The following is a 13,557-nucleotide window of genomic DNA, read 5'->3' on the forward strand; positions in this document are numbered from 1 at the left end:
TTGGAAGGTCCTGTTTTGTTGGTTGCAGGAAAGTTATAATTAATGAATTTGAGAGTTCTTAACTAAATTCCACTATCTTTTTCTCTCCCCTTTCTCCTTCTATTTCAATAATTGTACACTGTATATCCAAAGAGCAAAATAGTTCACACAAACATGCAGACTTGCAAACACTACTGAAAATACACTTTCAGAAGCAAGTAAAATCTACACGGCCCCTTCTGTCCAACACATTAGCTCTGCTAAGATGCGAATATGGAGGAAAATTAGCAATGCAGCTATTTCCCAGTCCCATGAAGAAGCATACTTTCATCCTGCTGTTAGGATTCAGGCCTGGAGACTAGGCGTTTCATTTGGGTAACCTCATGTTCTAATTAACAAATGCTAAGCATTGGTTTCTGGTGTTGTCTGATTTTAATCATCTAAGAAATGGGCCTTGGAAAAGAAGAATGTGGTTTACCTTCTAGAAGTTAATCCAAAATAACTCCCATTGTATGTAGGGTTTTTTTTCTTCAATTCTTTAATGGTCTTGGATATAAGTGAGGCATAGGTTAGCAGAAACTGAAAAATTTGTGGGTAAGGATTTGACGTGGATGTAGTTCACCAGGAAAATATCTTTACTGCTGGAGAAAGTGATCTGCTGGTGATCATAAACTCTGGGCTCATCCGTGAGCAGGACTGGTCATCATCTCACAAACTGGTTTATATCTTAAGGGAACACCTATTCATTCTCTGAGTTTTTTTAATTTTTTTTTATGGAGTCAATAATTGTGTTATTTAGTTCAAAATATTTATTTATAGGTTGTATTCCTTCTCCTGTTTCTCCTAAAAGGGGGTTATACTTTGATTATAAGCCATGTTACAATACAAATTACCCAGAGTCTTTCTTACTAAGGTGTCCCTAGTTCATATCCTGTGTCTGTTCACAAAGGATACAAGATCTGTCTGTATGTGTGTGTCAACAACCTATCCACTCTCTACCCGAGGCTATACACCTTCTGCCTACAGAGGGCTGGCAACTGATTGGAACTGTTGGTTTGACTATGGTTTTCCTAAGGCAAAGACAAGAGAAGAGTAGCAGAGGAAAACTTCTTCTGAAAACCTTTCCTAAGAAGAACAGGGGTGCGGAGAGGGGTCTTCTCCAAAATAAGGAGACCAGCGTTGTAGGGGCAGAGTCTCTGAAAGCAGACTTAGGGTGAAATGCATTAGTATGGATGTATTCATTCATTCACTTAATATATTTATGTTAAGCACCTACAACGGGTGTTTAATAGGGGCTGGAATAGAAAGGCTAACTCATCTAAAAGGAAATTTAGAATATGAGTTTTATGATCCAGGCAGCAGGAGGCTATTTTTTTCATGTTCAAATTGAGACCACAAGCTCTCAGACTAGAAAAATGGTGTCCAAAGTTGGAGCCGTAGACAGTGCCTAAAACACATATGTTTTTAGGAATTTCAAAAATCTATGGGAACATTTTAATTTTGTGTTTGCATTTATAGATGAAATAAAAGATTGTCTTGCCAGATAAATGTCTTTCCTAGTGATTCTTCAGATTCATAGAATTTCTGAGTCAGATTACTTTTTCTCAAACTGGTGTTGGTCTGAGAATGTGAGCATGTGGGGGTTTTGTGACATTTCCATACATTATTAATGTTTTAGAACTATTCACTTTGAGAAATATCATAACCTCTTGGCTTAATTTATGCTGTATAATAAGTATCCTTCTAAACTACCCCCATCTTTTTTGATACAGAACTGACTACAACTATATGAGCCCAGTAAATGCATGAAACATGTGACTTCTCCATCATGTTACCACCAAACACGCTTCACAATTTCTTTAAATTTTTTTTGTTTTGTTGTTGTTTTTCACAATTTCTACGTTACTGCCCTCAACACTTTTTTTTTTTTAAATCAGCAATGGTGCCTCTATGCCTCTGGCCCTTAAGCCTTAAATTGCGAAGAAGCAACCTCAGTCTTTGCTTATAGAAATCCTTTCCCTGCAAGCGCTGCTTGTCTGTGTTCTGAATTTTATCCCGTTGTATTTGAGGGACTTGAAACTCAAAATAGTTTCTTCTACCTTTAGACTAATTTATTGAAGGGGTCCCTGGGTAACCCAGTTAAGCGTTGGACTCCAGCTCAAGTTAGGATTTCACAGCTCATGAGTTCAAGCCCCACATCGGGCTCAGTGCTGACAGCTTGGAGCCTGGAGCCTGCTTTGAATTCTGTGTCTCCCTTCTCTCTGCCCCTCCCCTGCTCTCTCTCTCTCTCTCTCTCTCTCTCTCTCTCTCTTTCTCTCTCTCTCAAAAATAATAAATATTTAAAATTTAAAAAATTATAGTAATAAAATAAAAAATAGAATAATTTCCTGAAGAGCCACCTCAACCTACTTACAGTGGTCATTTTTCATCAGAGATGTAAGTAGACCTATACTGTCTGTCCTCCCATCTTCTGTTCCAGGTTGACATTAAAGTTTTGAGATGGAGGACAGAGTTAGAATTTCCAGACCAGAATTATTAGTGAAGCATTTAGAGGTATTTGCGCTTATCCTTTGTCTTGTTAGAGTGTTAGTCCAGGTGATGCTAGTTAATCAGCTGTCTTGTTTAATCTAGACCCAAACACTCCACCTCTATTGCTCCAATGTAGACATTATAATTGAACACGATTCTATTCCCTCTTGAGCCTGGAAGGAGCTGCACTGTCGTCCCTTGTGCCATTGTTCTGATAATCCTTTTCCCTAAGAAGCCTCGTTCACCTTAGTGGTTTGTAGTTTGGATATCAACCACTCCATTTCTTCATGGTTAAAATATAGAATTGAAGGGTTGACAATGGGCTAAAGAGCTGGGGGCCAAAAATCCTAAACTTGATCTGGTTCTTTAATGAGGCCACTGACATTGTTCATGTAGTTTCAGGTTCATTATGTAGCTATTTTTGTGGTCAGAGTGCTTTGTTTTTCTATTTTAAAATATGCCTTATTTTCTTTCAAATATTCTAGTGCTCATTGACAATGGCCTTCCCAATCTAAACTGTTGAATGAATCTAGATCCAAAAATCAGTGCCAGTTGAGTGCCTCAGAGATCACCAGCCCCTAGCCCTAATGTGATGAACATGTTTCTTGAATGCCTTTTTGTTCATTTTAGAAGTCAAGTCCCTTTTCAATTTTCTCATTCTTAGAAAACATTGTTTCTACCATGTAATTAAGAAAGATTTATCCACGGGGTGCCTGGGTAACTCAGTCGGTTAGGCATCCAACTTTTGGTTTCGGCTCAGGTCACGGTCTGACATCAGCTGGGTTTGAGCCTGCCACAGGCTGAGCTGACAGTGTGGAGGCTGCTGAGGATCCTCTCTCTCCCTCTCTCTCTGCCCCTCCCCCACTCACTGGCTCTCAAAAATAAATAAACTTTAAAAAAAAGGAAAGAAAGGAAGATTTATCCATCTGGATTATTTAGAACTTTTCTTATTTTTAAGTCCCAAGCTCTGATTTTTAATACCCTAAGATTCTGGGCTCTCGTACGTGCAGCTGAAAGAAAAGTTTCCTGTGAGAAAGAACAGTTCTTCCGTGTTTAATACTGAAACACTGTTTTCCCACCAAAACCTACATACCTGCAGTTTTCACTATACTTTTCTTCGAGGACAGGTTGGGGAGGGGGCGGAGTGGGCAGGGATGGCAGAGTGCACATAATGTAAAAGTTGCCATTCTCAGTGCACAGGGCTGTGGCATCAAGAACCCGTGCATTATGCACAACATCGCCATCATCTGCCTCTAGCACTTTTTCCTCTTCCCCAACCGCCACCACCCATCAAACCCTATCACCACTCCTCCTTCACTCAGTTCTTAATAGTAAAAAGGGCTTTCTGTTTCAGCCGAAATGAGTGAGCTCACTTCAGTGAATTAGAGTTAGGATCTATTACAACAAATGAAAAGAGAACCGCCAACCTGCTTTGTGTGCCAAAATCTTTGCGCGCCTACAGTTTGAATTATATGAAAAGCTGCTGAGATTTGCTTTTGTGAAAACTTGGAAACATCTGCTCTGAGTCTAGGTCCTTGCTCAGTTGAGCTCGTCATTGTTTTTGAAACTCTGACTCAGCAGAGCTCCAGCTAACTCTGCGAAGAGGGGGACAGCCATCTGTGACAAACCGCGCACAGTGAACTCTCCGTCTCCTGGCGACTGTGAGCACCCTGGGAGTTTCCAAATGCTGATGGGCTTCTCCAAAGCTGCACAGACACCTGTACTTAACAAACACGCAGGTGGAAGGCACAGTTCAGGAGGGGCACTTAGGAATGAAAAGAGCACAGCCTGCCTGGCTGAAAATAGCTGAATTGAAAGTAGGAAGAGAGATGGTCAGAGGGAGAACACGAACCGGCGCAGCTAAAATACATGACATGGCTGAAACGTCTAAGAGTCAAAAGTCTCACTGCTGATTATTGGCCAACGTTCTTTCCATGATGCCAACCAGACCTTTGGCCGGGAAAGATTGGTTAGCCAACATCAAGTAAATACCCGTCCGTATCTTTGGTTTGCATTTCTAGGTCACTCTGCAGCTTTTGGCAGGTCTTTAAATACCATATCGTGGCCCAACCAGCTCATGACAAGTCACCTGCGATTATTATGTGGTTTCCCCAGAAGAAAAATAATTCATAATTTCCAGGGTGGTGCGACTGTGGCATCTCAGTTGCAATTAAAAAAAAAAGTAGGCAATCTTAGGAAGCCCTTCTAAAACCCCACCAGCTGCCCCTTCCCCTTGCCCAGGAGAAACTACCATTCCTTGGGTGAGCAAGGCCCTTGGGGATACTAACCGGAGGAGAGCACTGGAGGCTGGCCCTGAGAGGGTCCCAGGACCTTTACTGGGAAATCCCATCTTCATGACTCCATCTGCCATTCTGTCTGTTCCAAAAAACTCATAGATGAATTCAAGTTAATTTTGTTTTGTAGATCTCCTGACTTGTCCTTCACCTCTAGATCCACCATTTAAATGGAAATACCTAACGTGTCTCAGATCATCCTCTTTACTCATGAGATCTGAGATTCCTACTCAGACAGGAACAACACAAATCACGTTTCAATTCCAGAATCCTAGGTCCCACTTTTGTTCCCAGTTAACCCATTCTAATATGATCTGTCTCTTGACCCTTATTACTCTCCTCCTCACACTGAAATTGTTCTTTAGACAATACAGTTTTAATATAGAAGTGACGCTAGAATTAAAAATCAAAAGAATTAAACAGGGTAGGATGCTTATTACTTTATAGCATATAACTTTTATTACAACGTGTTCGGATATCACTGTGGATTATACATTTATGTTCATGCTTCGAGACTCGTTTAAAAAACATCTTCTCAATGATGAATGACTGAATTTGTTTTTAACATATAATTCCTTGGACTTCTACCTTCTTTCCACTGTGAACAAAAGTAAGCTGGAATTATTGCATCTGCATTACAGTTTACTGAGCCAAGGGAGGCACGGAGTAGTAATTACACAGAAATAGTGGATCTTTGATAGGCACACAAAAATAGCACAGCTTAACACTAAGAAGAAGACCCAAGGTCTCCTGATACCAGTTTTGTCCCTTAAGTATACAAGTCAGAGTTACTATCGCCATCAACCATTATCAGTCTAACACTTAAAGGCATGATATGTCAGACATCTCATAAGAGTAAAAAGGACTGCAAAGAAAATTTGATAGTATGTTCAGAAATGCAGCAACTGGTAGCTGTCCTCTTCTGTTCTAAACCAATATGAAAGGATAATATTTAACAGTTCAGTAGGGAAATAGATGAATGGCTCCTGCTGAATGGCCTGGGGCACCACCTATATTATTCCAACCACTATCAGAACCTTAAAAATCTCACCAAGGCCTCGCCTTCTTTGACCTTCGTAGTGCCAGATGTTTTAGAGCATCCATGAAGTGTATGAGGGACAAGACAAGGGCAAGTACTAATTCCCTTTGTGCTTAATTAGATTTCAGAATAAGACGAGGGACCTTCCAGTTCTCCTTGTGGTGCAAAAGCAAATCAAGTTTGATTTCACCAAAGTCTGTGAAGGATGTTGGGTTTTCCTACATCTGAGAAGAACCAGAGAGATAGGAAATCATAAATCCTGTTTATGGACTCATTACATGTAAATAGCATCTACCTACTTGAGCAAAATTCTAGCTTCTATAACATAAATTTCCTACCTTAGAAACAGCGAGGTTTTGGGGTGCCTGGGTGGCTCAGTCGGTTAAGCCTCCGGCTTCAGCTCAGGTCAGATCTCACGTTCGTGGGTTCGAGCCCCGCATCAGGCTCTGTGCTGACGGCTAGCTCAGAGCCTGGAGCCTGCTTCTGGTTCTGTGTCTCCTTCTCTCTCTGCCCCTCCCCCTCTCATGCTCTGTCTCTCTCTGTATCAAAAATAAATAAAACATTAAAAAATTTAAAAAAAAAAAAAGAAACAGCGAGGTTTTTTTCTTCCAAAGGATATTGTTAATAGATCCTGGAAAGCTTTCTCAAAGTTAACTTCATAAAAATGTGTGTCGTTTTTAAGTTTTTAATCACTCAATTCATTGATATAAAATTTTCAGATTACCATCTTCAGAAAATGGGGTAGAAGGTGACTTTTCTCTTTCTGTTTTTGCCCTTTGCTTATATTTTACTTTTCCGCCATATGCCTAGGCTTCACATTTTCCAGGGAGTTTACAAAGATATGTTTCCTAGGAGTAGCTTTTGTCATATACCAAAGAAAAATCGTTTTTCTGCTCTAGAGAGGCCTAAGAACATGTCGCTGAGCACTCGAATTCTAATCTGTTGGTTTCTCTTGATAAATGATCTGAGAGAAGTCACTTAACTCTTCCAGATAATATTTCCTAAAATGTATGGCTGAGTTAGAAATCAGGTAGCATGATTGCTAATGCCCCTTCTGGATGAAAACTTACTAAGATTTTGTGTAAAACAGGTTTCCGAAAGTAACATTTATTGAGTGTTTTCCATGGGCCAAGAGGGTATGTTGGTTATCGTATTTAGTCCTCAGACATTTCCAAGCTACTGTTGATATCCCCATCATCATCCCCATTTTACAGAAACTGGAAAACAGTGAGGATAAGTAACTTGCTCAGGCTCACAGAGCTAGTGTCAGCCCCAGATTCTAACCCAGTCCATCCCACTCCCAAGTACTAGTTCAAGGTAATCTACCTTCTTGTAAAAATGTGAACTACCATTATGTCATGGTCAAGAGGCTCATGTACGTACATTTTTTTCCCTTCTCTTTCAGGAGATACAATATTCATTATTCTGAGGAAGCAAAAGCTGATCTTCCTACACTGGTACCACCACATCACTGTGCTCCTGTACTCCTGGTACTCCTACAAGGACATGGTGGCCGGGGGTGGTTGGTTCATGACCATGAACTATGGCGTGCACGCCGTGATGTACTCTTACTATGCCTTGCGAGCCGCAGGTTTCCGAGTTTCCCGGAAGTTTGCCATGTTCATCACCTTGTCCCAGATCACCCAGATGCTGATGGGCTGTGTCATTAACTACCTGGTCTTCTACTGGATGCAGCAAGACCAGTGTCACTCTCACTTTCAGAACATCTTCTGGTCCTCACTCATGTACCTCAGCTACCTTGTGCTCTTCTGCCACTTCTTCTTTGAGGCCTATATCGGCGGCAAGATGAGGAAAACAACGAAGGCTGAATAGTGTTGGAACTGAGGAGAAAGCCATAGCTCAGGGTCATCAAGAAAAACAATAGACAAAAGAAAATGGCACAAGGAATCACATATGGTGCAGCTAAAACAAAACAAAACACATGAGCAAACACAAAACCCAAGGCAGCTTAGGGATAATTAGGTTGACTTAACCCAGTAAGTTTATGATCCTTTTTGGGTGAGGACTCACTGAGTGCACCTCCATCTCAAAGGACTGCTGCTGGAAAAACCCATTCCCTCCTTCACAGTCAGTTCTAGAACAAATGAGAACAAAAGTGAGCCAGAGGCACAGAGAGAGAGAGAGAGAAATAGAAGGTAAACAAAGTCTATTAACACTATATGAAAAAAAAGTATTTACTAAGTGTTATATTTCTCTAAGAATGGAAAAAGTTTACTTAAAAAACTGTGCGAGCACACACACACAATCCTTTCTAATCTTTTTTGACACAAACTGGAGCCAATAGAATAGATAAAGTGGAAGAGACACAGGGTGGATATCTAGAACAATAATGCTTTTGCAAAAATTAAAGCCTTTTTAAGAAAGGTTTGTAGCTGTAGCCCCCAAAAGAAAAGATGTCTTAATCACCTCTCTTGAAAACGGATGTAAACAATTGTATTTCAACTCAGAGAAAGACTGGTATCTTTCCCTTCATAGCACAGGCTCAGGCTGGTGAGTTTGCGAGAACCAAACAGGGCACAATATTTTTCCAAGGTTCTTCCTGGGAGGATGGAAATAATGCAGCCCTGTTCCTAAAGGGGCAGCTCCATCTCAGAGCATTTCTGATAGTCTAACTGTAATTTCTACTCCGAAATGAGCTAGGAAGGATTATCCTTGGTTCAGTTGCCCCGGGCTTTGGAACAGAAGAGTAAATACAGAATAGAAAAGCTAAAACTCAACCAAACGATTTGAAAACGGATTCTGTACTATCTGTATAAAAAAGATCCAGCCCAATATCCCTCTTGAGCTGGGAAAAAGGGAAAGGACAGTGGGGAAAGGAGGGGGCCGAAGATGAATACAAAAGACTACGGACACCCCTCTCTATTTGACTTCACACACACTCATAACTTTCCAAATGAAACCCTGTTGTACAGTCCATATTTTCTATATTTTTGTGAATTTCAAAAAACAAATCTGCAGGGCTCTTCCTGATTATTGGGTGAACACTGTGTTTCCGCATCCTCTGCATCCGCTCCCTAAGCAATGCAGAGGTGTGTAAAGTGCCCTCTGCTGGTCAAGTGGAGATACTTCAACAGATGCTTCATGCAAGCTTGGCTGGAACAGTTGACAACTAGGGCCCCTTAGAGACTTATCCTTCAAACTTTAAATGATATAAAACACTCATCATATTTTTGGCCAAATCAGAAGACATTCTTCCTGCTTCAAGTCCGCTTCAGAAATTTTTTTAAAAGGGACTTTTGCTCTGGAACTCAAAATCAATTTATTAAGAGCCATATTCTTTAAAAAAAAAAAAAAGCTAGATAATATAATATTATCTGTAATATTTCAGTCCTTTACAAGCCAAATAAATGTGTAAACATTCCTAGTATTTCAAAGAAGCGATTATGTAAAACTGTTCAATGTGATATACTAGTATCCTAATTGGTTAAGTAGCTTCATGATTAGACAAACTAGATGAAACGATCAGCGGCTGCACTGCGTAGACTATATGCGCATAGCCACACCTACACGCACACAGATGTGGGGCACGCTCAACTTCAAAGCCCAAATGAATAGAGACACATTTTCTGGCTAGCAGAAAAGGAACACTTGTTTAGCTTTCTTGCTTTATTTGATGGTGTACAGTAAAAGGGATTTTTTCCAGATTATTTTTATATTATTTTAGCTTTAATTGTGCTGTCATTCATGAAACAGAGCTGCTCTGCTTCTCTGTCAGAGATGACAAGGGCTTTCTCGGCATCTTGTTTGTGTGTGGAATTTAAAAGAATAAAGTTTTATCCCATTCTGTGTGAATGGCTTGAACAATGAACAAAGAATCCATGCAAACCAAGTCATGACGAATAGACCCGGTGGGGGTGGGCTCTGCAGGGGAGGGAAACTGTTACATCTGTGTTAAATTATTGTGAACGGTCTATGATGTCTTGACCTTCGTTCAGAGATGAGAGCAGTTGGTGGAGGGATGTGTTGTGATTGTTACGGCAAAAACTGGCATGAGCTAAAGAGGTGGGACCTGCTCTAACACCTACTAGGTTCTTGAGATGCAAATAATGTTTTGAGCTTTGAAAATCCATGATACTGTGCAATAAGCTTTTTTTTTTTTCTTAGAAAAGGAGCAGAATAATTAAAATGAGGAAAAGGCCAAATAACAGCTGACTTGAGTTTAACTGAAGGACCAATTAGAGCTTATCTGGTTGATTTAATTCAATTATTGAATCCATTGATTTATCATTGATCCTTTAACGCAGGTCAGAATAAGGAAATGAGCATAGACCTTAAAGAGACTCTAAATGATGCTTCCAAAGCACTTTGATCTTGATACAGGTTCATACTGTGTTCACTTGTGAGATAATTTAGAATTTTTGTTTACAGATTGAATGTCTAATAAATAGTTTTTAAATTGGCTAAATATATCTAAAGACTTTTCCGATATTTATCATGGGAGGGGAAAAACCTTTAAGAACAAGTTCTGGTATTACAGTTTCAATACAATGTCTTTAACATCTTGGCCTAATTAATTAATTATATCAAGATAAGAGACTGGACCACTAGCCCACGGCAAATCTGAATCCTACCAGAGAACTGACTGCCACATCAATAATCCTACTGTCCGTTAACATTCCAGAAAAACTTGGGCAGGCAAGTTTTTAGAACTGCCCTGCTATGCTGAAGTAGATTATCTTTCTATTGGAGATTTTCCACTACATTCCGATCCCACTATGGTGAAAACATTTCTGGATTGAAAAAGAAACCAAAATGCTTCATTCCATATCTATATGATGTGCAATTTGATGTGCTAGGCCTGCGCATCCGCCCAAGTCTGTGAGTTTGCGATGAAGAACATTCTAATGAAAAACGCGCCATTCATAGGACAGGAGGTTTTATCGGGGCTTGCTAGTTTTGCTAATGAGAAAAGAGTAAATACTAGTATTTAAATTTTTGCTACGCCAATGTACCAAATTAAAATCCTCTATTGAGATTATTATTCCAGATAATTTACTCTCACCCTTCTATTCACACTCCACTAAAACATTAGGGGGAAGGATAATACATATATATATATATGTGTGTGTATATATATATATATCTTGCTTCAGGGGGAAGAAAGGACTGAGTATATTACTCTCACTTCCCCACCTCTCAGCTAACGTGATTCTGGACTGAGTCAGACACTTCATTTGGGTAGGAGTTTTAAAGAACAGAATGGTATAGAACACGTATGGAAAAGAGATCTATGGAAACTTTTTAATGTTTATTTATTTTTGAGAGATAGAAAGAGACAGTGCAAGTAGGGGAGCAGCAGAGAGAGAGAGACACAAAATCTGAAGCAGGCTCCAGGCTCTGAGCTGTCAGCACAGAGCCCAACGTGGGGCTCGAACCCACAAACGGTGAGATCATGACCTGATCTGAAGTCAGATGCTCCCCTCCCTTTCTTTTCTCAGAAATTATTTTAAGAAAGATCAGATGTGGTGTCTTTATGATAAAACCTGGCACATCAAAGAAACAAAGTGCCTGGAGTAAACTATACTGAATAGAATGCTCCAGAAGCCTTGCTTCATTCCCAGACTGCAAAATTTCCTGGGTGAGACAACATGCTCAGGTTACGGTCTCATCTTTATCCTGATAAAGCAGCCTCCCTCAGAGGCCAAGTGTCACACAACTGCCAGCGCCAGCACATTCTGAGGGCTTTTCTCCCCCCTCAGTGGTTGGATTGGCCACGTGCTCATTCCCGAGAGCTGGTAGTGGAGTGGAGAAGATCCAGTAGACCGCCTCCCAGAGTTGAGTGGTTTGAGTTGTCTGTGGTAGTCCACGCCTGTCTTTTAGACACTTCCCTGAAAAAGTTTCTGTTCCCTAGAGTGTACTTGTGCGAAAATTTCGTGATGAAAGCCCAGAACTTTCCAGTAGTCCAGTTTTTTTGGTTCCAATAATATTTTGCTATCGATTCAAGATGATAGTTCGTGCTGTGTGTCACTGTCTCCTGTAGCTTTCTTACTTATACATACTGATGCCCGAGATCTGATTCTTTGTGCCTCAGACCCATTACCATCAAAAAGAGATTTGGCTGAGAATGCACCACAGGGTCTGGCCTGTAGCGTGTACACACTGAAGTGAGGGCTAATAAAGCAACACTACTCTCTCTGTGCCAACAGTCAGCATGAAGTGGTGGGACCCAGTTTTCCATGAACCGACAGCCTTGTCTGCTGGTACCCAATACTTAATGCCAAACAAGTGTCAGTGCCATTATAGCATTTTTTTGAATGCCAGTTGTGACAACTCCAATTATAAACGTCCTCCAGCCACATGGAGGAACCCATAGCCAAGAAAACCTGTGCAGAGTATTGAAGAATATTCACAAGCCTGTTGAATCATTCCATTAACTTTCCTCACCCTCAAATACTTTAAAAATTCAGGGCTCACAGAAGTGGGGACAGTAATCCCCAGGCTTCCCTTCCTCCTGAATGACACTTAGAAAAAGGTGAAACAGAAGTTGTTCTGACACTCAAAGAGAAGCTATGGGTGCATATCCACGTGTGGATTTACGAAGGTCTTCATAAGGGCATTTTAAACTTACGTCAGGCAGACAAAAGTCTTGCAGTCAGATGCACTTCAGTGGAAATCTAAACCCAACACTGCATTGTAGTAAACTTCTAGAGCAACTCATTAGATTCAAGAAGCTGGTCCCGTAAGTCAGGGTCAAGCCATAATTGCAACCCACTTAGGCCAGGATTGAGGGGTCCTGACCCATGTTGGTATTTAAACACTGTTAATTTCTCGAGACTGCTCTCACTGGGCAGAAATCACGAACTCTCCAGAAGTAGCTTAATCGTGCTCCCCATGTCGGTTTCAGACAGCTCTGACCATCTGGGCATGTTGAGGTAGGGGGCTGCTTGCTGCTAACTTGAAAACCACTGAGAGATTCAGCCTCGTCGGGGCCCCAGAGCCTATGTTCAGATAGAAGTCCACCCATAGAAGCTTCACAGAGCCAATCACAGCAATGTTGGAGTTGTTATTTTCAAGTGCTTCTTTCGCGACATTCAAAGAAATATTTTTTCTTGGTATATTAAAATTAAAAATAAAGTCATAACTTTTGATTTAAAATCAAACTGTGTTTCTGGTTTCTTTGCTCTCTTGCTCTGGGCAGTTCAAAGGGGGCACCCTGGACACTGGCTACTCAGAAATCTCAAAAAGGTCACTCCACACTTAACACCGATGTTCTCATGGAACGTAGGAGAGTCACTTGGGCCTCAGGTAGAGCTCAACAATGATGTAGTCCCCAAATAACTACAGACCGAAATCCCACAGGGCGTCTATAGCCCTTCGGTGTTGTTTCACAGATACAACACTTCACAATTTATGTACGTTCCAGACTGAAGAGCTCACCAGGGCAGTTCCCAGGGGGCAGACTGTCGCAGTTGAATAACCCATTTTACAGATGAGGAAAATTTTCACATTCCATCCAATGTCACAGAAGTAGAAAGAATGGACTTTAACATCATCTTCTTAACTTTAATTTCATTGTTACCATTGAAATCCTTTGGGAGAAGTAGAATTTAAATTAATAAAATTGCAGTATTTGGCACCAAACTAGGAAGCCATTTGCCATGTCATTGGATGAAAGGCTTCAGGGCAAAATGTATGTATAGTGGGGAAACTATCGTGAAAGCACAGCTTGTCTTTCTAGGGAGGCACAACACACTC

General features: G+C 40.7%; 1 protein-coding gene across 1 annotated transcript in view; it reads left to right on the plus strand.

The window, feature by feature from the left end:
• ELOVL6 (ELOVL fatty acid elongase 6) overlaps positions 1-10,271 on the plus strand; it is a 150,922-nt gene extending 140,651 nt beyond the window's left edge. The window contains exon 5 of the mRNA XM_029941957.1: positions 7,247-10,271. Coding sequence (XP_029797817.1) covers positions 7,247-7,674 — 428 coding nt within the window. The 3' untranslated portion in view covers positions 7,675-10,271. The remainder of the gene's footprint in view (positions 1-7,246) is intronic.
• Positions 10,272-13,557: the final 3,286 nt, after the last annotated feature.

This window comes from Suricata suricatta, chromosome 1, assembly GCF_006229205.1.
Source record: "Suricata suricatta isolate VVHF042 chromosome 1, meerkat_22Aug2017_6uvM2_HiC, whole genome shotgun sequence".
NCBI lineage: Eukaryota > Metazoa > Chordata > Mammalia > Carnivora > Herpestidae > Suricata > Suricata suricatta.